The following is a 24,932-nucleotide window of genomic DNA, read 5'->3' on the forward strand; positions in this document are numbered from 1 at the left end:
AGGCATGAACATTTTAAGGAGGCACGTTCCATACCTAGTTGCCATATGAGATATTCTCAGTCTTTATTGGCACTTGACCCATGACATGTTTTTTTTTCTTTTTCTTTTTTAATTATGGGTTAAACCTAAAGATAGGCCTTACATGATAAAGAAGGCAGTTATATCACATGTAGGATGTTTACTGGTGATCAGTAGAAGAATTGAAAACTATATATATATTTTTTTTTTTGTGCAAGAGGGCAGGTTTTGCCAGGTAGATTTTTTTTTTTTTTTAGTACCACATAATTTTTGTCTATCACCATTTCTCAGCAAGGATCTAGAGGAGGATGGTGAGATGGCAGTGAAGACACTGGTGTAAATAATCAACCTTAAAAAAAGTATTTAGTGCATATTACATAAAGATATATTGACTTAATAAATTGTAAATGCTAGAGCCTTTTTATTAACACTTAAGTTGCTAAAAAATAAAGATCTATTTATAAGAGTACCCTTTGCCCATTTCAGCAAACCAATTAAGAGTGACATAGCTTACAGGACTAACATAACTGCCTGATTTGCAAGCTCATAATTAAAAACTGCAGTGGGCAGTGGGTAGAATTGTGTATAATGTACATTATAAAAATTGCTTGCTTGTATTGTGAAGATAAAATCATAAAGGCCAGAAAAGTGGAAGACATTATGAGACTTGTATAGTCTAATACAATTAACACAAAATCTAACAGTGGCCATCAAATAATGCCTTCCTGTTCCTTTTTGTCAAACTTTTTTTATACCTCCCATATTGTTTTTACTTTTATTTTTAAATGTCCAGATCTAAATAAATAGCATGAAAAGGGGGTCAGGAATGCACCGTAATTCTGTTAAAATTGATACCCCTGCCACTCTTCCAATTGTTTATTCTCTAAACTGTGTGCAGGATTTGACATACAAGATGCAAAATGTAGTTCAGAATAGCGGGACTTCTAAAATAATAAATAAGTATAAAAATATACAACTTGTTTGTTTGAAGCTTGATTGTGAATCAACTGTTTGAATAAAAGTAATCCCTGCAGTTTTTGATCAGATAATTAAACCACTTGATTGAAGGTTATTTTGCTGGTCTTTGCTTTTTCTTGCAATGCATTCCATGTACCCGGTTGGCGTTAGCCAGGAAGAAAACATGGCATTTAAAAAGCAGTTTGTAAGTTTTAACTTTATATCTTTATTGCATTTGAGGTTTATTTCATGCTCCCAGAATGATTTAAGAACTTATTTGCACATTTGTAGATGTTACATTTATTTTATTTTTTATTTTTTTATCAATTTTAATCTATTCACTTATTTTGCATCCCTTTTATTCTGTATGCTCCGCCTGTTTGCAACATAGAAAAATGAAAATAAAATCACCAGTCATCTGAAACATTTTTCCCCTTGGTGGAAACAGTGTTTTTAAAAAAAAAAAACGCAGTAAGAATTTGAATGCACACCCGCAGACATTGCAAAAGGAACCCACAACTTAAGTGGTAGATGTAAAATTTAAAATACAAACTAGAAACGTTATCAGATTCTTGCATTCATGTATATTTGCATTTGTAAGTTGACTTCTTCAATAGTATGTGGCGTTGACTAACAGAAGCCTGTATTGAGCTGGAATTGTGGTATTTAATGCTCAGGGCCTTTTGTTTTATATAAAGTAGTTGTGTGTGTTTGGATATTGGGAAGAAAAGTGTCTACATATGTAGACACAAGTTCTCTTCCTCTGAAAATGATTTGATATTTTCAAATTATGCACGCTGCTAGTCTTTCTGCATTTTGCGCCAATCAAAATTTAACAGGCTAGTCTGATTGAAAATAATATATTTGGTTGATTCCCAGCCGCCTGGGAGTAGAGGTGTAGAATATTCAAAAAAGAGCATTATTTTTGGCAGCACTTTTTTCAGAGGACGTACTGCACCAGCAATAGCCCATTTCATTTGCCATTATGAAATGTGAGCGTTGTATTTGGGTCTGTTTGACATAATAGAAATACATGCGCAATATCTTTTGAACAGTGGACATGCTGTGTAATATTTTACAAGACCTGTATGAAGAGTTGTAAAAGAGAAACCCAAAGTGAATCTATGTCCCAAACCTTTTTCTATATATATATATATTTTTTTTATTTTATTTTTATTTAAGTTGAAACATGTTATTGCTATTATATCAGGGCCTTCGTATGATTAGTTCTGCAATTACAGGTTACTGTGTTGCAGTAGACATTTGATACTCAACCCCACTGCCGTGCCTTATAACCTTTGTGCATAGCAAAAACATTTTCAAGGTCATGATTGTAACAATGTTATGGCACATGTGTGTACCTATGTAATGACAAGTGTGAACCAAAACGTTTTTCATTATTATTATTATTATTATTATTATAACGGCCAGAATTATTGCAGTGGCTCTAGCTGATGTTTGGGATGTAGTCCAGAGTTTAAAGTGACTGTCACCTCAAACTTACCTTTCCCCTATTGTTTCCACCTCTCCCTCTTTTCAGAATCTGTTCTTTTCTTCATTTCTTATCTGTCTGTTTAATACATAAGACAAAATATGGACTACTTTGTCTTGTGTTTTAAAGAGCAGAAGATCAGAAAACGCAGAAAAGAACAGGTTCTGAAACCACAGCAAAAAGGTATGTTTGAGGTGACAGAACCATATTAAGACATGTTTTAACATCTGTGCATTCTGAGAAGCCCTGGCTCTTTTTAGAGACATTACCACCATCACAAACTTTACTTTTGTTTATTTTGTGTCATCCTTGCACATACGGTCACATTGCTTTCTACACTATTCTCATTTAGCCAGTATGAACAAAATGAGATTTATTTGTATTTAATGCAAGGAATTAATTGTAACTTTTTTTAGGACTGCAATGGTGGCACCTAAAGGGTTAAAATGCAGTTTTTTTTCTTTTCTAATTTTGCCCTACAGCTTCCTGTGTATAACGTTACATTGTTTGTGAATGCAAACTTCCTTTCAATTAAAATTTTATCAGCACAAACGTTGAATCATATTTCCATCCCATTTAGCTGCGGGTGTGCATTTATCTGCAGTGTAGTGTGTTCACACCACTGCTGGGTGAGGTCTTGTACAGTGAGTTCTCTTGTACAGTGTGATGTCAGTATTCTGGTATTCCTCTGGTTTCACAATATATTCTATAACCTGTATTAATTGTATAGATTGTGCATTTAAAGCTGTTACCAAGTTGTCAGAAAAGGAGAGAAAATAAATCCTATGTAATATTTTGTTTGTAATTATCCTTTGTATCATAGCAAAGGAAATGTTAAAAAAAATAAAAATAAAAAAATCAACTGTAATAAAGTAATTTTAGTACACATGGAGAGAGTTTCTTCTACTTTTTTAACACTATTAAAAAAAATTTTTTTGAGTACATGAATTTACCTTTTCAACTTTGTGTCCCTAAATAATTGCACAATTTTAAAGTATGTCCTGTATAATCTATCCAATTGCGTGCTAAAATATTAGGCAGTTATGAGAAGTAGCCATACATTATCTGCCGTTTTAAAATAGCTTGTTAGTTTTTTGATTAAACATTTAAGAAACTTTTTTTTTTTTTAATCATCAATCAGTACTCCAAAGGATTTAATGATAACAGAGGATTTCCGTGATTCATTATTTTTCCCAGAACTCTGAAGTGCATGTGTTCTCTCACGGTTTCTTGAATACATTAGCTTGATGCAGTTTTTCAGAGTATCATTACATGTTAATTATTTTGTGTAATCAGTGTTAAACTACATTTACAAATCTAGTAAGGAAAATGTATTAATACATAACATACGTTTGTTTCTAGAAATATTGTCGGTTCTTCACTTTACAGCCAGAGGAGCAGTTGAGTACATTCTAAAAGAGAGAAAAAAAAGGGAAAGAGAAAGGAAGCTAAAGGAACACTCTATAAGGGGTTAACCCATAGACAAAAGCGATAAACAAACAAGAAATGAGTGTCCAATCAATAAAATATAACTTTTAATAATTCTGATAAAAATAGTGAATTAACAAGGATAGAATATCCAATTATCAAATATATGTGAACTATTATTCAATATGGTTATATACCAATGTGCAAATTCCAACTATTTAGTAGAGGTTAAAATAGATCCCATTTCAGGATATTTGAAATCATTTTCCAATAAACTATTAATGCAAAACCATGCATCAAAATTTCCTCTAGGGTCGGGTTTAGTATGTAAAGTCCTAAACTTTCTGATGCAATGATTAAAACGCAAAAAAATTGAAAATTCTAGGTAAGAAGGTTAAATAACCATAAATCCAAAAATATTTTCAAAATTGGGAGGTTCTGTTCTAAGGTTTTCAGAAACTTATTCCCAAATACATGTGCAAAACATAGTTTTGCAATTCACAGTGGTCAAATGAAATATCTATTGCTGAATGATTAGTGCAAGAATAGTCTCAATATTGCATTGTTACCCGTCGGTGAACCAATGCAATGTTACAATTCAGTAATCTCTAAGTAGAAACTAACATCCCTTCATAATTGTATCGAATATGGGTATTCTGAAATAGAATGTTTCAAAACACAAAAATAAAGTTGTCTACCTTAAGAGGTACAGTAATGCCGCCTCTGTAGATAGAAAAAAAAAAACCGTGATTGCTGTGGGGACAATAAAAGGGCTTACTGTTTTGAATTAATATCGAGAATAGCAAGATGGCTAAAGGTATATTGAAAAAAAGCCCTAATCGTCTGAAGATAGCAATGACGGTTAGAAAATGTGTATTCAGGGCTCGAGCTAGGTATAATTAGGAGATTCAAATGAATAAATGTCTAAACAGCTCGAAGTCCCCGAGTGCCCCTGACGTGCGTTTCGCCCACAACTCATCAGAGGGGAACCGATGTGTGGGGAATGACTGGGATTTTAAAGGAAGGTAGCCATTCTGATTGGTGAATTCAAACATCGTCATCATTCTGAGTGCCAATAGGAAACAGCTCAGAGAGTGACGAAAAAATGGTTGGGATTAACCCTTATCAAGATCTTTGGAGGGGATTTAACCCTTTATAAACTGATTAATAGGCTTAAAGATGAACTCTGAGTGGGAACATTTATTGTCGCAACAGCGCTCAACTTCTGAGAACTTTTATTTTGCTTAATTAAAAAGTTTCTCTTTTTTTGATTTGCACGCATCATATTTTAATTTCCAAAATATTCATACAGGCAAACTTTTCCCCTTCTCTCTCCCTCCTGTTTTTCTAAATAATCATCTTTGGGACCGCTAATAGAAAGAAGCAACAATATGAACTATACACCACTAACGGCAATCTCCTTGTCGCAATCTAAGTTATGATATCGGCATAGAAATCATTAGTACCTTTAGCTTCACACCACTGGGATTTTGAAATACCCTCTGTGGACTAACTTTTACTGTGTCGGTACTCTCTAAATCGTATTTTCAGTTTGCGATGTGTTCCCCGCAAATTGCAAATCACATGTAATAAATATTTCACAGACGAGGTGTTGCAATTAATGTAGGACTTGATAAGTAAAGTGTCTTTATTCACCATGGAACGGATGGAAGTACAATTCCAATTTTTTTACTTTTAAGGTAAGCGAGGGTACCCTATCAGGTAAAACAGCCATCTTTTCCCTTAATTTTGTCGAAGCCAAGATAGTTTTCAGTTTAGGGGCCTTGGTAAACGTTACCCTAGGGCTTTTTGCAATAGTGCTCTAGGCTAGAGTGTACCAGACACGGGTCTTTAGTGAGTACAGGCCACTGGCTCTTAAGGATCTTGTTGATCTCATTATACAGCACATTGTATCTGGTTACAAAGACATAATTTATATGCTGTTGGAAGGTAAAGGACGTATCCTGTAATTGTTTCAGATTACTGTAGTAATATGTTACATCTTGATCTCTGCAAAGGTGACTATTTTCCGTTTGTCAGGATCGGGACAGGGATCCAACACGCAGAGTACAAACAGTAGCCAGATATGTATACCGGACTTTAGAGTGGCCGGACTAACGTAAGTAGTACAGTAGAGAATAGTCAAAGACAAGCCGAGGTCGAGGGGAACAGAAGACAGGTAAGCGATAGACAAGCCGAATCAAGGGTAACAGAGATAAGCAGAATAGAGCAAAAAAGCCGGATCAAAACTAGAAAACACGAGCACTGAGTGACTAGAACAAGCTAGAACCACGACAGGGCAATGAGCTAATGAAAGAAGCACTGTTAAATGCCCTGTTCAGATAAGTAGACACACCTCCGACGAGTCCTGATTGGTCCTGAACCAATTGAGTGACAGGTCGTTCCGGGTTGACGTCCTGATGTCGACCTCCGGGCGTCATGCTATAAAAGGGAGTCACTCCCTCGCGGCCGGCTTTGCATGACCGGATGGACCGCGAGGAAGAGGGAAATCAGGCCGTCCGGATGGATGAACGACTAAGTCTCTACCTCTCTCGGAGGTAGAGACCTCAGGTACCCTGACACCGTTGTCTGTTGTGTAATAAAGTTACATTTGATCACTCTCCTCCTGGATTCATCCTTGGCTCTAAGGCAGCAGTTCCCAAACTGTGACGGGCACACAGGGGGAGCCGCAAGTTATTTTCCCGTTGCTATGATGATAGCACCGGGAACTGTGCTCTCCCCTGCCGGCTGTGGGGGACCGTAGGGGAGATCAGCGATCTCCCTCTGCAGCCCACTAGCACTTTGCTGACGGGAGGGAGGGAGGGAGAGAGAGGACCCGGGGGAGCTCTAACATGCAGCGTTGCCGCGGTTACCACAGCAATACTCCAAATCTCACAAGAGTGAACTCTAGCAGCTACTGAGACTGCTAAAGTTCACTGTCAACACCGATTGCAGGAAATGTCCCCCCCTGCCAGGCAAAGGTAAGCAGGGAGGGGGGGGGACATCATTTTTATTTTTAATAAAATCTATATATTAATTTGTTCTCCAATCCCCACAAACCCAACACTGCACAATAGCTCACACAACCTGCCCATACACACACCTCATGCACAAACTTACACACACACACACTGTACACATCATGCACAAACTTCCTTCCACATACACACACTCTACACCTCATGCACAAACTACCCACTCCACACACACACACACACACACTGTACACCTCATGCACAAACTTCCCCACATACACACATTCTGCATCCCACACACACACTACAGCCCCTATCTTGGCAGACCCCCAAGTAAGTTGTCAAACTGTTCTTAAACAGTTTGACTACTTACCTAGGGAGGGCACTGCTGGCACCATAACCTCTAAAACATAATGTGGTTATTGTGCCTGGATTGTTTCTTTAAAGGACCACTCTAGGCACCCAGACCACTTCAGCTTAATGAAGTGGTCTGGGTGCCAGGTCCTTCTAGGATTAACCCATTTTTTTCATAAACATAGCAGTTTCAGAGAAACTGCTATGTTTGTGAATGGGTTAAGCCTTCCCCTATTTCCTCTAGTGGCTGTCTCATTGACAGCCGGTAGAGGCGCTTGCGTGATTTTCACTGTGAAAATCACAGTGAGAGCACGCAAGCGTCCATAGGAAAGCATTATGAATGCTTTCCTATGTGACCGGCTGAATGCGTGCGCAGCTCGTGCCGCGCGTGCGCATTCAGCCGACTCGGAGGAGGAGAAGTCTCCGCCCACCGCTGGAAAAAGGTAAGTTTTTACCCCTTTCCAGAGCCGGGCGGGAGGGGGTCCCTGAGTGTGGGGGCACCCGCAGGGCACTCTAGTGCCAGGAAAACGAGTATGACTAGAGTGGTCCTTTAAATAATCTACCAGTGCCACTCCCAAGATTAGGGTCCCGGTATATGCCACAGCACTGTACATATAGACAACCTAGAAAATAGTTTTGACTTGGGGTGCCTTGGAAAAATATTGAAATATTAAGGGCGCCTTGAACCTAAAACATTTGGGAACCACTGGTCTAAGGTAATCTTAGATTATTAAGAGGTTGCAGCCTTTCTCTAGCAATCTATTTATTATCACCACTTATTCTTTATCAATAATGCTGCAAAAGATCCTGGAGAACTTGCCATATGGTATATTATTGATCCATTGTGGATGATGTCCACTATCGGTCTGGAGACATCTATTAATGCCTACAACTTTGTGGAAGGTTTTAGTTATGATGTTAATTTTCTCAGATAAGAGAAATTCCATTAAAGACGGTTTTAAGTTCATGTGGGCCTTCCCATATAATTAATGTCATCAATGAAATGGTGATAGAGGGCCAGCTGCTACCTCCATGGGTTATTGGTCCATATGAACAGCTCATGCCAATAACCCATAAAATGGTTGGCATAGGAAGGAACAAAACTGGCTCCTCATTTAACACAAGATGAAACTCTTTATTTTGCTTGAGGATAAGCGAGGTAAGGTCAATGTGATCAATGAAGAGATTCAATTAAAGCCTTAACTCTTGCCTGAATTATCAATCTCTTAACAAACTTGGCAACAAAATAATTTAAATGCTTGAGTCGGGTTGTGTTGGTGATAAAGTTGAACATCAAGAGATATTTAAATTGGGGTTTTGAGAGAGGCTACGGTTAACGGGTAATGGGGTTAAGGGATGCACAAGGGTGTTTAAGAGTCACCAGGGTTTAAGGGGGGTTGCCAAGAGACAAAGAGGAATGAAGTTGGACAATAAAAATAAAGTTTACAATTCTGGCAGTGCCAAGACAAGATTCCACATGGTACATCCCTTCTCCTTCACCCCTCATGTATCTTACTATCCTTTTTTTTTTTTTTAATACACCGCAGCTGTGGTCCACTACAGAAACAGTATTGGAATGTTGTTGAGGACGACGACAGCAGAGGGTTTTCGACGGCTGCAGATGGGATATACTTTCAAGTCCCCGCCACCTCCATTCAATGCTCGCTGTTCACAGCTCTCTGCCAGACCAGGCAGCATAATGTTGAGGGCAATGTGTAGTTATATAGTTAAAGGTCACATTTAGCATTGGGGGAAAGCAGTATACTTGTACACATGGTATCATAGCAAAGAATATAGAAATTAGACTATTCTGATTAACCAGGATGTCATTAGAGAGAGATTCAAATCTTGATGTTTCCTGCAGATTTAACACCTAAAATTAAAAAATAAATAAAAACTCGAAAACAAAGACAAGATTTGTAAATTATATACTGGTGTGTCCTTTTAATGCAAAACAGAAAAAAAACATAGGTGACCTTTTGTGATTGACTTTGGCATCTATTATTCACATGTTACTAAAAAAGTTTTTTTCTGTTAAACTTTAGTGAATGTACTAATGGTCAATTTGACTCAGGCTGTTTCCTTTAAAGGGATACTATAGTCAGCACAATGACTTTAGCTTAATGAAGCAGTTTGGGTGTATAGATCATGCTCATGCATTCACACTGCTCAATTTTCTGCCTTTTAGGAGTTAAATCACTTGGTTTTGGTTTATGAAGCACTAGTCGCACCTTCCTTTGCTGTGACTCAAACAGCCAGCATAAAAAGTCCCCACCCCCTCCATTTTCAATCTGCATATTGTGTTTATTTTAGAAGTTTTTGTCTCCTGCTCTGTTAATTGAACTTTATTAACTCACATAAGACGCCTGTAGCTTCTACTTGGCATGGGGTAGGCAACAGTCGGCACTGCAGATGTTGTGGACTACATCCCCCATAATGCTGGCAAAGCATCATGGGAGGTGTAGTCCAAAACATCTGGAGTGCTTAAGGTTGCCTGTACTAGGCTATTAACAGAGCAAGAGATACGCAATTTGAATTTAAACAAGGTGTACAATAAAGTTTAAACATTAGATCTTTACAGGAAATGTGTAAAAATGCGTGGGTCACTACCTGGGGATGTGTGGTCTGCATGTACAAGGTGATTTGAATCCTAAATGGCAGAAGATTGAGGCTTTCGACTGCAGGGGCTTGATATATACACCAAAACCATTCCATTTTATCCATGTCATTTTGGTGCTTATACTGTCCCTCTAACACTATATTAGATTGTTATCCCTAACAACTGATTTATTAGAGAAATCTATTTATATACTCAATAGAGTGCAGCTAAAAAAAAATGTTTGTGTTCCCTAAAGGAACACTCTAACAGCCTTAACCACTGCAGCTTACTCTAGTGTTTATAATTACAGGAATGCCATGGTGCGCTGTAGTGGTTTGTGGTGCTTGGAGCTTTTCTTTAATTCTTAATGCATTAAAGAAAACTAGAATGCATCATATGTAGAAGGGTAATCCTTAGACAGATTTATCAACTACTTCTCAAAAATTTGTAACACACAAAAGAAACTATGGATGAGAGAGCATCTTTATTAGCGATGTTGGTATAGTGCATTCTGACATTTGGGGGGCCGTCCTGGCCACGTGAAGTCTCAGGGAACATATCTAGTACTTACATTTCTTGCCAGTCTCCTGATACAGTAGTTATTCCCCACAAACAGTCGAATCGTCACCCGACGGATTAAGAGAAGAATGCCACTGGGTCTCTGTAATGTCAATTATTGGACGTCAGAGATCCGAGTCTCCGCCCTGAGCATCCCCACGTAGATACACTTCTTAACGTCACAGATGACGTATCCATCGCCCATGCCTGTGATTGGTCAGATGACTCAGATCAGATTTAAATACCCCGGGTTTCTTGGAGACGGCTTCTAACCCCTGACAAAGGAGTCTGTGAACTGCGAAACGCTCGTCGGGTCTAGCTCGGCACGTTGGTATCCCACTTAGAGCACCAATTTATGCACTTATAGGGAGATGTTGCCTTTTTCACTCTTTGCTTTCAGTCTTGTCTTATAATTTAAGTATGTGATATAGAACTTGGAGTCTATTCTATTGAGGTGATAGACATAGGGACTTGGGATCACGGGTTTCAGAGATAGCCTTAGTTCAGAACACCCACAAAGGTGTTAACAGGAGATTGCAGTGAACTAGCACAGCGGTATTAGTAGTAGTCTTTCCTATGTAACGATACAATAACCGTTCAAACGCTATATTTCTTAGGGGTGCAACAACTATTTCACAAGGACTTATTTAGAGTCATTATAGAGTTGATACCTCTATTCACGCTCTCTCTACTAAGGCACTCTAACCGGTTTCCCAATAATCGCTAACCGTTAAGATGATCCCTATCTAATTAATAATAGGGCATCTACTAGCCTGTCTATCTACCGTGAATAACATCAGGGAATTATATCTCTCAGTGTGTGTTCCCCTTATGCTTATATCTTAGGCTCTCATTGCATTCACTGGATATGTACATAGCAATGAGTTACCCGTTTTTTTTTTACTTTTGTGTAGCATTTTCAGGGTAAATAGCACTTACTGGCACTAGGATGTGGATAACTGATACTATTGTATCCTTCTTTTGATGGAAATTCAATAAAGTGATTATTTTCCTTTTTTGAGGATACATGGTCTCGTATCATCAATTAAAATTTAATGTGCTCCTACCATGGATTTTTAATTCTTCTCCAAGTCAGCTTACTAGGTATTTTTTGATATTATATTTTGTTCCGTTGGAATTTATACCAGCACTTGAGAGCTCCCTCTAGACTCTAGAGGGTTGCTCTCTCATTCATAGTTTCCTTTGATTGTAACAGATACCACATCAGGGTTTAAGCGCAGTCTGGTGGAGCTGGTACCACCATCCTGACCAAATTCCCCACTTCTCAACCTAAGTTATTGGTTGAAAAGAAAGGGGACATTTGTTTATTTGTACTTCTCAAATATTAACATATTATTCAGCTAAACAAAATGTGACATCCCCCCTCCATCCCATGAAGTCCTCTACTGAATGAATATTGATTGACCAAACTGAAATGTAGTATGGTATATGATACAATAATAAAATATAGGACTCCAGCTGATAAAAGGTGCAAGCCATGTAAAAAAAAGGACAGGCAATGTTTCTACACATTGTGTATCTGTATCAAGTCATAGTAAAGTGCAATATACAGAGCTATTTATCAGTGAACAGTTTAATGAGAAAGTCAATCACAGAAAGGTGCAATTAAACAATTTTAGTGGAAAAAAGTATTTTTAGCATAAGAAATTATTTCTTATAGTGCTCCCAAATTGTTATCAACACTGTGATGAACTGTGAAAATAGTTTGAACAGAATTATTGTACATATTATAATTATTTATATATTACACTTTCTTCATCCTATATGTCATTAATGAGGACGATGTTCTTTTAAGAAGTAATAGAACACACTTTTTTATGTTTGACACTTTTTTAGAAGCAGCAATGAGATGGTTAACTTTTTAATTACAACATTGTTTTTTTTTCTTACTATAATTGTTAAATTGCACCTTTGTGTGATTGGTTTGCTCATGAAACTGTACTGATAATTAGCTCTTTATAATGCACTTTACTATGGCATGTTTGGTATGATTGATAAAAACACACTGTATCAAAACATTGCCTGTCTTTTTTTTGATGACTGAATAAACGCACGTTGCACCTTTCATCACTGAGTGCTGGAGTATTTTATAATTGACTCCTTTGCATCTCTTGGAGCAAGGATTCTGACCACAGCGCAGGTGCCGAAATTTGGATTTCAACAGTGCCCTTTCTATAAATCTACGTCTCCATGGTTAATGATACAATGGATAATTCCAGTAACTGTTAGACATTGATAGATGAGCCATTGCTCATTATCTAGTGTATGATCTTTTCCAGTTAAATATCTCTTCAAGGCCTGTGTATGATGTTTCGCGTTTTTGTAGTGTTGGTCTCCTCCGCCTGTTTAACATATTGGTGCCCCGATTCCTTGTGAGTCCCCTTGTTTTTTCTTCTGTTCGAAAAAATTCTGTAACAGATCTGAAGTACTCTAAAGTAACTTCATGACTCCATGCTACGGGTGCCCCATTCAGAAAACCACAGTGTCCACCATACTTTGTCAGCAGTAGAAAAAAGTAAGGGTTTGTCCGAAAAAGCTCGATCGGAAGTGTGCTCTCCGGACGCCCACGTATTGGATCATCTTTGCTACAAATGCACAAAATAGGGATGGCAACTTCATCCACATCACTCAGAGGGTCGTTACACTCCCAGTAGTAATCCCAGCTGGTTGTCTCAGTCTTGCTTTGGCAAAACAGTGTCTTGTGAAGTTCTCGCAGTGAGCTGCTAGCAAAAATCTTCTCAGCTGGCAAAACTTCTGCAATAGCCGTAGAGTATCTGCAATGAATAAAACAGAATAATGTACAAAAATTATTGAATATTTAAGGCAGGGATCAACATTCCAAGTCGTGAGCTACTAGCCATGTATAGATGATGGAAATGCATTCAAACCCTCGTCCTGAACTCCTGGGTGCAAACTGGATCAGCCCCAGTAATAAAAGGTACCAAATATCAACTTAAATGTAGAAAAAATTATCCAGGCACTCCAAGATGTTCCAAAGAAAATAGGCAATTTTATTGGACCCAAGCACCAAAGAACAAGGTTTCAACCCCTTAGGGCCTTTATCAAGCTCGATAAAGGCCCTAAGGGGTCGAAACTTTGTTCTTTGGTGCTTGGGTCCAATAAAATTGCCTATTTTCTTTGGAACTTCTTGGAGTGCCTGGATTACTTTTTCTACATGTGAGCTACTAGCCAGGCCTAATATTTACTCACTACCTTAAAACGCACATGAACATCATTTTTGGTTTCATATATTTCATATTCATGGCTTAAAAGTGTAAGTGCGTTGAGTTATATTTGTTTATACTGTCTGTGTGTGAATGCAGGGGCATGTTTGTGTGGAATGTCTGTGTGTGCACGTAGGATTATATTTGTGTGGAGTGTTTGAATGCATGGGTACATTTGCGTGCAAGCGCTGGCTTATGTTTGTGTAGAGTATGTGTGAAAGCAGGGGTATGTTTGTGTGGTAAGTGTGCAAATACAGAGTGAGATTGTGACCCCCTTCCCCTGTCAACAAAACCCTTTGCTTCCCTCTTTAATTTCCCCTTCTACTCATCCATGCTCACTATTTACAACATGACCCTTAATCTGCCTCTTCACTCCCCTTTCAATGTAGCCCTACATGTATTCATCCATGACCCTTTATTTAATAACTTCTCTCCCATAGTGCTAGTCTTCCAAGCTGTGCTTTCATTGTGTATGAGGTCTTCTTCTGATTGCTTACTGAAGAGGTGGGGCCTTATTCCTGCTGTCCAGTGGTGTTAGGCAGCGTTCAGGAGCTGAAACTGAAGGCTTCCTTATACCAGTCAGTTTCAAGCATTGTGCAGCCAGGGGGTTTTAACATGCAGCTGCTCACACCGGCTCAATTTCCACTTGCCTTTTGCGAGGGGGTGAGTGGAAATTTCAAGCCCCGTTTAAAGAATATTATGGCACTAGAAAGAGTGCAAAGGCAGGCTACAAAATTAATAAAAGGAATGGAAGATTTAGACGGGAAGAAAGAAGATTAAGTCTAAGGCAAAGGAAAGGGTTTTTTACCATAAGAACAATAAGGATGTGGAAGTCTCTGCCTGAAGAAGTGGTTTTATCAGAGTCCGTACCTATATTTAAACAGCAACTAGATGCATAGTTGCAAAAAACATGATCCAAGGATACATCTCACTGCAATTCTGCTCCCAGTGCTTTTGTCCTATTCATTAGTGCAGCAGTAATTTGATCAAAGTTTTCTAACTATAATGTGCTCTCACTACTCCGTGACAAAAGGCAGTGGTGGCGAAATCAAATAACAGTGCTCAGACAGCAGTCAGACACTTACCTAGTTACCTAATATCAGCAACACAAGTGCAATGAAACATAAAGGGATAATCCAGGCACCACAACAACTTGATCGGAATGTAGATAAGATCTTAGGCGCTGGCCTACCTCAATTGGTTAAACTGTTAACCCCAAAGTGTTCAGTCCAGTGCTCGTCAGCTCTGCCACTCCACTTATGTTTGAGTACGAGACTTCCTGATACATAACCTTTTCACTCTGTTTTGTGAATGGCAGCTACTGATGGTGTCCGCTGGTGCTTTTAGTCTACCAGCTGTGTCCAGTCCAAACTTCCTGAATGAAGCCTCAGACTCAAATTGAAATTTGGCACTGGACTGAAGACTTTGGGGTTAAATCATTCATTAATGGTTTAACGGGTGAAAGTAAGCCAGCGCTTGGGACCTCCTCTCACCATAACAACTTTATTTTAATGTAGTTGTTATAGTAGCTAGATTGTCCCTTTAACAGTGAACAAAAAAGAGCCAGTAATAATTGAATGTGAATTATTAAAGAATTCTAAGCCCTGCTGTAGTGGTTATGGTGCATTACCAATATCACTTTTGTCCACGTTTGGATGTCATTCCAGCAGTCCAGCTGATGCTCTCCACCAATGAATACAATCCAGACAGATGGATATTGCTAATGTGGAAGTGGTTTGACACAGAACTGGGTGAGAGCTCCTGGTTATGGGGCTCAGAGTTCTCTTTTAAGAGTGTGCAAGTGGTTCACGAAACAACCAAGAAAATAGGGATGTGCATGGGCAAAAAATTTTGGTTCGGTTTGGTTCGGAAATTCGGGTAAGTAAAAAAATTTGTCTGCTTCAGCAATTCGGACCTATGGCATTCGGTTCGGCAATTCGGAAATTTGGAACTTTGGTAATTCAGTTCGGCACTTCGGAAATTCTGCAATTCGAACTTCGGAAGCATTCCGAATGTCTGAATTGCACGAAACTAATCTGAATGTACATTCAGAACGAAATGAATTGCACATGTCAACAAGAAAACTACCTACAGCAGTCTATAATCATCACCACTAGATGGCACACTAAATGAACATATTTAACTGCACAACAAACAGAACAAATGATTGATAATGGAGATTATACAAACAAAACAATTATGAGACCAGGTTTATCATCAATTTACACGTTTCCTGTGAGCCGTGTCACGGGTGATCTTGGCAAGTGGTATTTTATACATGATTGGAGAAAATTAATGACTGGAGTCCAAAAGCATAGCATTATTTTTTTTAGGTAAAGTCTGTGCCCTGGATAAAATTGTGAGTTCCTTAACTGCAGTAAGATAAAATCAAATAAACAAGCTTTGATAGCCATGTTCCAAGCACCATAACCACTGCAAGTTATTGTAATTGTTAAGGAGCAAGGAACCTGTTTTTTTTTTTTACAGAGATTATCCAAGCAATATAGGCTTTTACAATACACTGCCAAATTTCTAGTGCTTAAAGTGTCACGTTAAGAAGGACCTGAAATGCATTAAATCTATAGCATCTCTTGCGTTATTCTCATAGCAAAGTTGTACGGAGACCAAAAGGTTTTCTTCCATGATCTCATATGGAGAAGTTAGGTAAGACATTCTGTTCATATGTCCTTATGAAACATGTTGAAGTATAGTAAATTATCTAATTTTTATGTGCTAATGTATTTATGGCAATATCATAGAATACTACTTTAGTGCAGCAGTGAATAATGATTCTAAACCAATTTTCTAAATAATAAAAAGAATAAGAAATGGTACAACATCTGCTTTCTTTTTGTTAATAGATGGTTATCGAGTTCAAATATATCACCAGTTGTTTTTTTTTTTGTTTGTTTTTTTATTCTTCAATTGCTGCACATTGGTAGGGCGCAGGTTGTGATGGGAGCATTTATTTTTAATATTTACCACTATATCAATATCAATCACTTGAGCATACGACTAACATTTTTATTTTAGGACTCGCAATGGTTGAATACAAGAGAACTGCAACTCTTGCAAGCTGTCTTTAAATATAACTCCAATGAAAAAATTAATAATTATATGTATGCATATGGGGTTATATCTACTAAATACAAACTCTACTAAATAGGAACTTTTGTAGTTTTTTTTTTTTATTTGGGCAGTGGAGTGTCTCCTTGAATCCACTAACATTAAACTCCCTGTGTAAACTACTTCAGAAGTTAATCCCTCTCTAATCTTAACATGCCACTTCACCCCTTTACCCTAACCGCTTCTAACATGCATTGCATGCATTTACACAGTTGTACTCACTATATTCACGGTTGAAACGCAATACATTATGACCAGGGGTCAAGTCCTGGGGGAAAAAGTGTGGGAACTCACCCAAGATCCCCCCCCCCCCATCTCCTATACATATAGTGCAGTGTGTGTATAATGAATGTAGTGTGTTTGTAGTAAATGCAGAGTATGAATAATAAATGTAGCATGTTTGTAGTGAGTGCAAAGTGTGTATAATGAATGCAGTGTGTTTGTAGTGAGTGCAGTGTTTATAATAAATGTACTGTGTTTGTAGTGAGTGCAGTGTGTATAATGAATGTAGTGTTTTTGTAGTGAATGCAGAGTTTGTATAATGAATGTAGTGTGTTTGTAGTGAATGTAGTGTGTTTGTAGTGAGTGCAGAGTGTGTATAATGAATGTAGTGTGTTTGTAGTGAGTGCAGTGTGTATAATAAATGTAATGCGTAGTGAGTGCAGAGTGTGTATAATGAATGTAGTGTGTTTGTAGTGAGTGCAGTGTGTATAATAAATGTAATGCGTAGTGAGTGCAGAGTGTGTATAATGAATGTAGTGTGTTTGTAGTGAGTATAATAAATGTAGTGTGTTTGTAGTGAGTGCAGAGTGTGTATAGTGAATGTAGTGAGTGCAGAGTGTGTATAGTGAATGTAGTGTGTGTAGTGAGTGCAGAGTGTGTACAATGAACGCAGTGTGTGTAGTGAATGTAGTGTGTTTGTAGTGAGTGCAGAGTGTGCATAATGAATGCAGAGTGTGTATTGTGAATGTAGTGAGTGCAGAGTGTGTATAGTGAAAGTAGTGTGTTTGTAGTGAGTGCAGAGTGTGTAGTGAGTGCAGAGTATGTATATTGAATTTACTGTGTTTGTAATGAGTGCAGTGTGTGTAGTGAATGTAGTGTGTTTGTAGTGAGTGCAGAGTGTGCATAATGAATGCAGAGTTTGCATTGTGAATGTAGTGAGTGCAGAGTGTGTATAGTGAATGTAGTGTGTTTGTAGTGAGTGCAGAGTGTGTATATTGAATGTACTGTGTTTGTAATGAGTGCAGAGTGTGTAAAATGAATGTAGTGTGTTTGTAGTAAGTACAGATTGTGTGTAATGAATGCAGTGTGTGTATGCTGAATGATGTGTGTGTGTGCTGGATGATAGGGGGGAAGCATTTTTTTTTTTAATTTGTTTTTATATTCTTACCTTGCCAGGGAGGGGGAAGATCGCCTGGTGGTCCGGTGGTATGGTGGAGAGAGCCAGCCGCTGCACACGGGGGCCCAGCAAACTCTGTGTTCCCTCTCCAGGCCCTTTGTATATCTCTTTCTTCCTACCTTTGTGTTTCTCTTACTTCCTCATCAGCCCCTTTTGTGTGTCTCTTTTCTCCTCACAGCCCTTTTGTGTCGCTTTCTTCCCCCCAGCCCCTTTGTGTGTATCTTTCTTTCCCCCCGGCCACTTTCTGTGTCTCTTTCTTCCCTTAGCCCCTTTCTGTGTCTGTTTCTCCCACCACGAGCCTCTTTGCCTGGCTTTTTCCTCCCAAACCATACAGACATAGATATACAGGTACAAATACATACATGCACAAAGGCACAACCATACAGGCACGTAGTCATAAAAGGAACACAAACAAACACAGTCATACAAGCAACCAGTCATGCACAGACACACATACAGTCATACACAGACATACAGGCAACCGGTCATACAGAGACACACAGACGGTCATACAGAGACACGCAGACAGTCATACAGAGACACGCAGACAGTCATACAGAGACACGCAGACAGTCATACAGAGACACGCAGACAGTCATACAGAGACATGAAGACACAGTCATACAGTGACAGAGATACAGTCATACAGTGACATACAGAACAAGGCATACAGACACAGTTATACAGAGACATACAGACGCAGTCATACAGAGATTTACACACAGTCATAAAGAGACAAACAGACGAAAGGCATACAGAGACATACATAAACAGACATATACTGCTAGTGATGAGAGGAGGAGAGGGATGGCTGCTAGTGATGGGAGGGAGAGAGGGGGATGGCTGCAAGTGATGGGAGGGAGAGATGATGATGAGAGAGGAAGATTGCTGTTAGTGATAGGGGTGAGAGTAATGGCGGCTAGTGATGGGGAGAATGTGTGGCTGCTAGTGATGGGGGAGAAGGGGATGGCTGCTAGTAATAGGGGTGAGTGAGGTATTGCTGCTAGTGATGGGGGAGAAGGGGATGGCTGCTAGTGATAGGGGTGAGTGAGGTATTGCTGCTAGTGATGAGGGAGAGGCGAATGGCTGCTAATGATAGGGGAGAGGAGGATGGCTGCTAGTGATGGGGGAAAGGGGATGGCTGCTAGTGATGGGGGAGAGGGGATGGCTGCTAGTGATGGGGGGAAGGGGATGGCTGCTAGTGATTGGGAATAAGGGGATAGCTGCTAGTGATGGGGGGAAGGTGATGGCTGCTAGTGATAAGGGTGAGTGAGGGATGGCTGCTAGTGATGGGGAGAAGGGGTGGCTGCTAATGATAGGGGAGAGGAGGATGGCTGTTAGTGATGGGGGAAAGAGGGTGGCTGCTAGTGATGAGGGAAAGGGGATGGCCGCTAGTCATGTAGAGAAGGAGATGGCTGCTAGTGATAGGGGTGAGTGAGGGATGGCTGCTAGTGATGGGAAGAGGAGGATGGCTGCTGGTGGGGAGAAGGGGTGGCTGCTAATGATAGGGGAGAGGAGGATGGCTGTTAGTGATGGGGGAAAGGGGATGGCTGCTAGTGATGAGGGAAAGGGGATGGCTGCTAGTCATGTAGAGAAGGAGATGGCTGCTAGTGATAGGGGTGAGAGAGGGGTGGCTGCTAGTGATGGGAGAAGTGGATGGCTGCTAGTGATGGGGAGAAAGGGATGGCTGCTAGTGATAAGGGTGAGAGAGGGGTGGCTGCTAGTGATGGGATAAGGGGATGGCTGCTAGTGATGGGGAGAAAGGGATGGCTGCTAGTGATAGGGGTGAGTGAGGGATGGCTGCTAGTGATGGGGAGAAAGGGATGGCTGCTAGTGATAGGGGTTGGGTGGCTGCTAGTGATGGTGAGATTGGATGGCTGCTAGTGATTAGGGTGAGAGAAAGCATAAGAGGAATAGAAGTGAGGTGGCACTTTTGGACCAATAAAACACAGAGCCCCACATGAACTACAAGATTTAGCTCTGTGGAGCTCTGTGCTAGATACATTATTATTGCATGAAAAAATAAATAAAACATTGCTGCTTACCGTTGGTGGTGTAAGTAGCTGAAAAGAGATGTTCTTCCTCCTCCCTGCTCGGTAATCCTCTAGCAGGGCCTGACAGGAAGTGAAGTAAAACGCCCCGCCCACTGTCTTCACTGAGTCTTCACTCCTCAGTAAACTACCGCGGGGGAGAGTAGTGTGAGCAGGCACATCTCCTGCATCTTGACAGCCATCAGACCACCAACAGCAGACAGTGCATTGTGCTGGGTACGGGGAGAAATGAGCACAGCGACATTGCGCCCCCTGGGCAGGTCCTGCAGGATCACTAGCGGGAACGGCGTCCCTGCTTTGGAAAAAGTGCAGGAACGCCGTTCCCATGCGTTCCTGCAGGACTCGAGCCCTGATTATGACAGAGTTGTGTAAAAAGACAAAGAAATCTACTTGTCCAAGACACTAAAGCAGTAGCCCAATCAACTTTTTTTGTCATGATCACTTGGCTTTGCACACAAAACCATTTCAGATTAGGGCACTTGCATAGATCCCTGGACATTGATAGGGTTATCCACTAAATTCTGAATTTTCAAGACTTATATCTGAAGGGAAAAACAGATTTAAAAAAGCTGATATGAAAAAAATCTCTAACACCGGTATGGTGATAATCTTTTATCTTAGTTTTGCCATTGAGATATAATTTGTGAAAATTCAGAGTGTGTCAAACTCCATAAGTGTTCAAACATTTCAACCTCACATGAGATACAAATGCACTAGCTAAATGGTGTCTTTTTTTAAATTTTTTTTTTATTCTTTATTTTCTTTGTGCAATGATGAGACAGGCATGGTATCAGGCCACAATAATAAGATCTTGTGTGACAGTCATATAAGAACAGTGGTAAGTTGGATTTCTGCACAGTATTTTATGTTAATTAATACTCGTTTATGTGGAATATGTCAGCGTGGGGTGCGCATAGGCGTGTTGCAATGTCAGCTAACTTTGGAGTATACAAGGCTTTATGTGTAATACACCCTGTACGCTTAGAGCCACAAGGTGAGGTGTGTTGTTTGTGCTGTGCGAGTGACGTTTAAGTCCCTCACACTGCAGGTGTGCTAAGAGGCCGTCTATGTCTGTGAGCACAATGTACCTATGTGGTCTGTGAGGCGTCTTACTCTTATGGTATGCGTCGCGCACAAGGTGTGCAGCTTGGTATTTGGTATGTGTCCTGGACTTAAGCTTTGGCATGGCTAGTTAGAGCCGTGGATTGTCTCCAGAGCTCATGGCTCGTAATTGGGTCAGCGTATGGCTTCGGTAGGGTATGTGCGGTGCCAGGGGCTAACATACCAGTTATGTGAGGCTATTCACGTCCTCTAACCCAGGAGGACACGGGGGGTGGGGGTATACTTAGGAGCGCTTGTGAGAGCGTAAGGCTCCTGCGTGGTTGGATTAGCCCCCTGCTGTGGAGCCGCTAGTTATGTAGAGTGGGGGTCGTCAGCGGGTATGTCGGTCAATAGGTCAACTTTATACATGGAAATTGGGAAAGGAGAATTAAATGCTGAACATTAACACTTTATAACAGGATAACAGCAAAGGGGACATGTCCTTGCGGTGTTCCGGTCATCCAGTCCCATCTCTCGTGCCGTCGCCTCCTCTGGGGGTGAAAGGAATTATTTGTTCTGGGTCCCAGGTTTGTGGGGTAGATGGAGCGGCCGGAGTCAGGGTCTGCGGCGGTAGTCCCACTGCCTGGAGGAAGGAGTGGGACCCCTCCGGTGAGGTGAGTTTCACCACTGCGCCATTCTTGGTGACTGTTAGTTTCCTAGGGAAGGACCACCTGTATTCAATTCCCGCCTCTCTAAGCCGAGATGTCACCGCGCTCAAGGATTTTCTCCATTGTAGCGTGCTTCGGGTTAAGTCGTGGAAGAAGGTAAGTTGTGCTGCCTCGAACTTGAGCGGGGTTTTCCCTTTCAGTGCGTTCATAAGTCGTTGTTTGTCCAACAGGGAGTGACACCTGATGATTACATCTCGTGGAGCAGAGGATGGAGCCTGTTTGGATTTGGCTATGCGGAAGCAGCCATCAAGTTCTGTCTTTTTGGCCTGAGTGTGCGGCAAGATTGTGGTAATCAGCCGTCGGATGTATTGTGGCAATTCGGCCGCGTCAGTGGAGTCCGGGATGCCCCTGATTTTAATGTTAGCACAACGGCTGCGGTCCTCAGTGAGGTCGGCTCTCATGAGGAGTGCAGACTGAGTGGTCTGTACGTTTTGCAGGGATTGCCTGAGTCCTGTCACCTCCTGTCGTAAGTCTGCAATATCCTCTTCTGATGCCCGTGTGCGTGCTGTTACCGCCTGGACTTCTGTCCTGATGAGATCCAGGTCGGCATTTGATGATTGTCTCAGTTCTCGCAGGAGGTTTAATATGTCCTGCTTGGTGGCCGGTGCAAGTGCATTTCTCTCCGCTTCCTGCTCTACTAGGGACACGGTAATAGCATGAGTCGGTGCCCGGTTGTGTTCTGTGCGTGTGTCTGCGAGATCCGCGCCTGTAGCTTCGCGGGCCACCATCTTGGAGGTCGAGGAGCGCTGCAGCTAATTGTGCAAATTCAACCAATTTTAGTGTCTGTGACCCATATTGTATAGTTCACATTAATGACTGATCTTTGTAAAAATGTGTTGAATTTACACTTTTCATTATGTTATTTAAAGATTATCACTTAAAATAATAGATACAACATTTAAAATGTTACACATAACAACAAAATATAGGCACTAATTATCCACTTTTAATGTACAGAGGAAGTTGTGGAGCTCTAAGAGGAAAATGTGGAATGTTCAGAGGAAGGATGGGTGGTAAACAAACATATGTGCATCCTTGACAGGAAGGGGTTAGGCAAATTTTGAGTAAAGGGTGCCCAAGTTTAGTCACGCCTAGGTCAGCACAAAACCAAAATAAACCAATGCTCTGTTTACCCATAGCATGCTTCTCAACTATCCCAGTTCCATTGGAATAGTCCCAATTTTTGAATCCTGTATTTCCATTCCAACTTTGTTCCCCGGTGTCCCACTGTTTGGGGACACCAGAAGTCCCCAACAAGCATAGACATATGCTTGCTATATTGAGGATAGAAGGACTCTGCAAGGAGCACTGAAACAGTGCACCCTGCATGATCGGTCTTTGGTGGCCTGACCAACTTGACACTCTCAGCCAATCACTGCCACCCATAGCTGTTCAGGCAAATGCTTCCTTATTAGCCCAAACAGCAGGGACTTTAGTTTGGCATTAAACAATTAAAAACAATTTAATACTGAACAGAAGGATTGCGCCAGGCGATTCCAGACACTATAACCACTTTTATGAGACAGGCAGTTTCTGGAGATGATCTAAATAACATGAAAATTCTCAGTGTTAACACTAAAACAGGCTTGATATCCTTTTACACTTACCTGCTGAGAATCACTTTTTGATACAGGAGCACAATCCATTCATATAACCACGGCAGACCATTATCAAACCACTCCTGAAAACGGAAAATTGGAGATATACTGCATGCGGCTGTGAGATAGCTAGACGATCCACACTCTCCTAGATAGGAGAGGAGTAGTCCCGATCCCAGGCCCTCACTCACGGCAAAGAGCATGGAAGATGGATGCCTGTAACGCACATAACTGACAGCCTCCTTTAAGTCTGCAGTTTCCCCAAATGGCTGAAATTTTACAGTAGTTAGTGGGCAATTGTTTTGTCCCCTCCTGTTAAAAATGATTGGGTAATATCCTTTTTCTAAAGCCAGTAAACAAAGTTGCTGGATATTTCTGGTCAGCCTCCCAAAGGTATTGGGAATAACCAGTAGTAAAGGTGGGTTACTTATTGCATTTGTGCCTCTCCTAGGTTTCGAAGCGGGCCTAGGTCCCACCACCCAATCCAAGGCTACTATTCCACCATCTGTCATCTGGAGAAAGTCCCTTGCCAACTCCAATGTCCTGTCAGCTGGTAGAACATGCTGAATGATTGTCTGGAGATGTGGCCATGTCATCAGCCAATAATAAGAAGATTCAATTTGTGACAAATGTTTTATATCCCTCAGTAGCCAGTTGGCAAGAGTTGATGGTTTACAAATCAGTTGGTAACCTCCGGGGTTGGATTTCAAAGAGCTTTCAAAAACATCTCCACAACCATCACCCTCTTCATCTCCATTGTTGCTATCCGCGTGTCTTTTAATCCATCCACATGTTTTAAGAATAAACACCAGTAAAATGATTGTACCTGACCATATTTCCCTGCAAACTTCGGTCAGTGAAAACATATTCACTTCATAGGAAGACTCAGATTTTTTTTTTCTTTGTTTTTAATCCTTTGCTTTTGAACCTTTCATCAGTAATAAGCCTATCTTCTCTCTAAGTTACTTAGCAAATGATTTATTTATTTAAGGTTTAAGTTACCTCCTGATTCACTTTGTTTTTTGTTATTTAAGTTTGAGTTGTTCCCGAGGCACACACTGTTTAAACAGTGATTCATGTATTATTTTTAAATGCGGCTTGCCATTACAACTTCTGTGCCAATGCACTGCTGGGCTTTGACCCATTGTAAGAGGTAATGCTTCAAAGTATTGCAATTCTAAAAGGTATACTGAAGAAAATTCCAACACGGTTCTGTGAATTCATTATTTGTTTTTTAAAGTTTAGGCAATGTATTGCTGAGACAGCATGTATGAGATAAATGATTGTTCACTTCAGCCTTTCCTGTTGATAATTATCAGGCTGTCCTTGGGGAAGAATGAATGGAACCCCCAGCCCTAAAGTT

General features: G+C 40.4%; 1 protein-coding gene across 1 annotated transcript; it reads right to left on the minus strand.

The window, feature by feature from the left end:
- Positions 1–12,650: 12,650 nt before the first annotated feature.
- Positions 12,651–24,520, minus strand: ABHD15 (abhydrolase domain containing 15). The gene is made up of 2 exons (XM_063444234.1): positions 23,579–24,520; positions 12,651–13,176 (listed from the first exon to the last, which is right to left on the minus strand). The coding sequence occupies exons 1-2, from the start codon at positions 24,433–24,435 to the stop codon at positions 12,657–12,659; spliced, it is 1,377 nt and encodes a 458-aa protein (XP_063300304.1). The 5' UTR covers positions 24,436–24,520; the 3' UTR covers positions 12,651–12,656.
- Positions 24,521–24,932: the final 412 nt, after the last annotated feature.

The sequence above is a fragment of the Pelobates fuscus genome, chromosome 1 (genome assembly GCF_036172605.1).
Source record: "Pelobates fuscus isolate aPelFus1 chromosome 1, aPelFus1.pri, whole genome shotgun sequence".
NCBI classification, from domain to species: domain Eukaryota; kingdom Metazoa; phylum Chordata; class Amphibia; order Anura; family Pelobatidae; genus Pelobates; species Pelobates fuscus.

Excerpts from the sequence above, each read along its gene's own strand:
- ABHD15 (XM_063444234.1), bottom strand. The coding sequence starts at position 24,435 with ATGTTTTCACTGACCGAAGTTTGCAGGGAAATATGGTCAGGTACAATC. Across the intron at positions 13,177-23,578 it reads CAAAAAGTGATTCTCAGCAG|ATACTCTACGGCTATTGCAG; the intron begins GTAAGTGTAAAA and ends TATTCATTGCAG.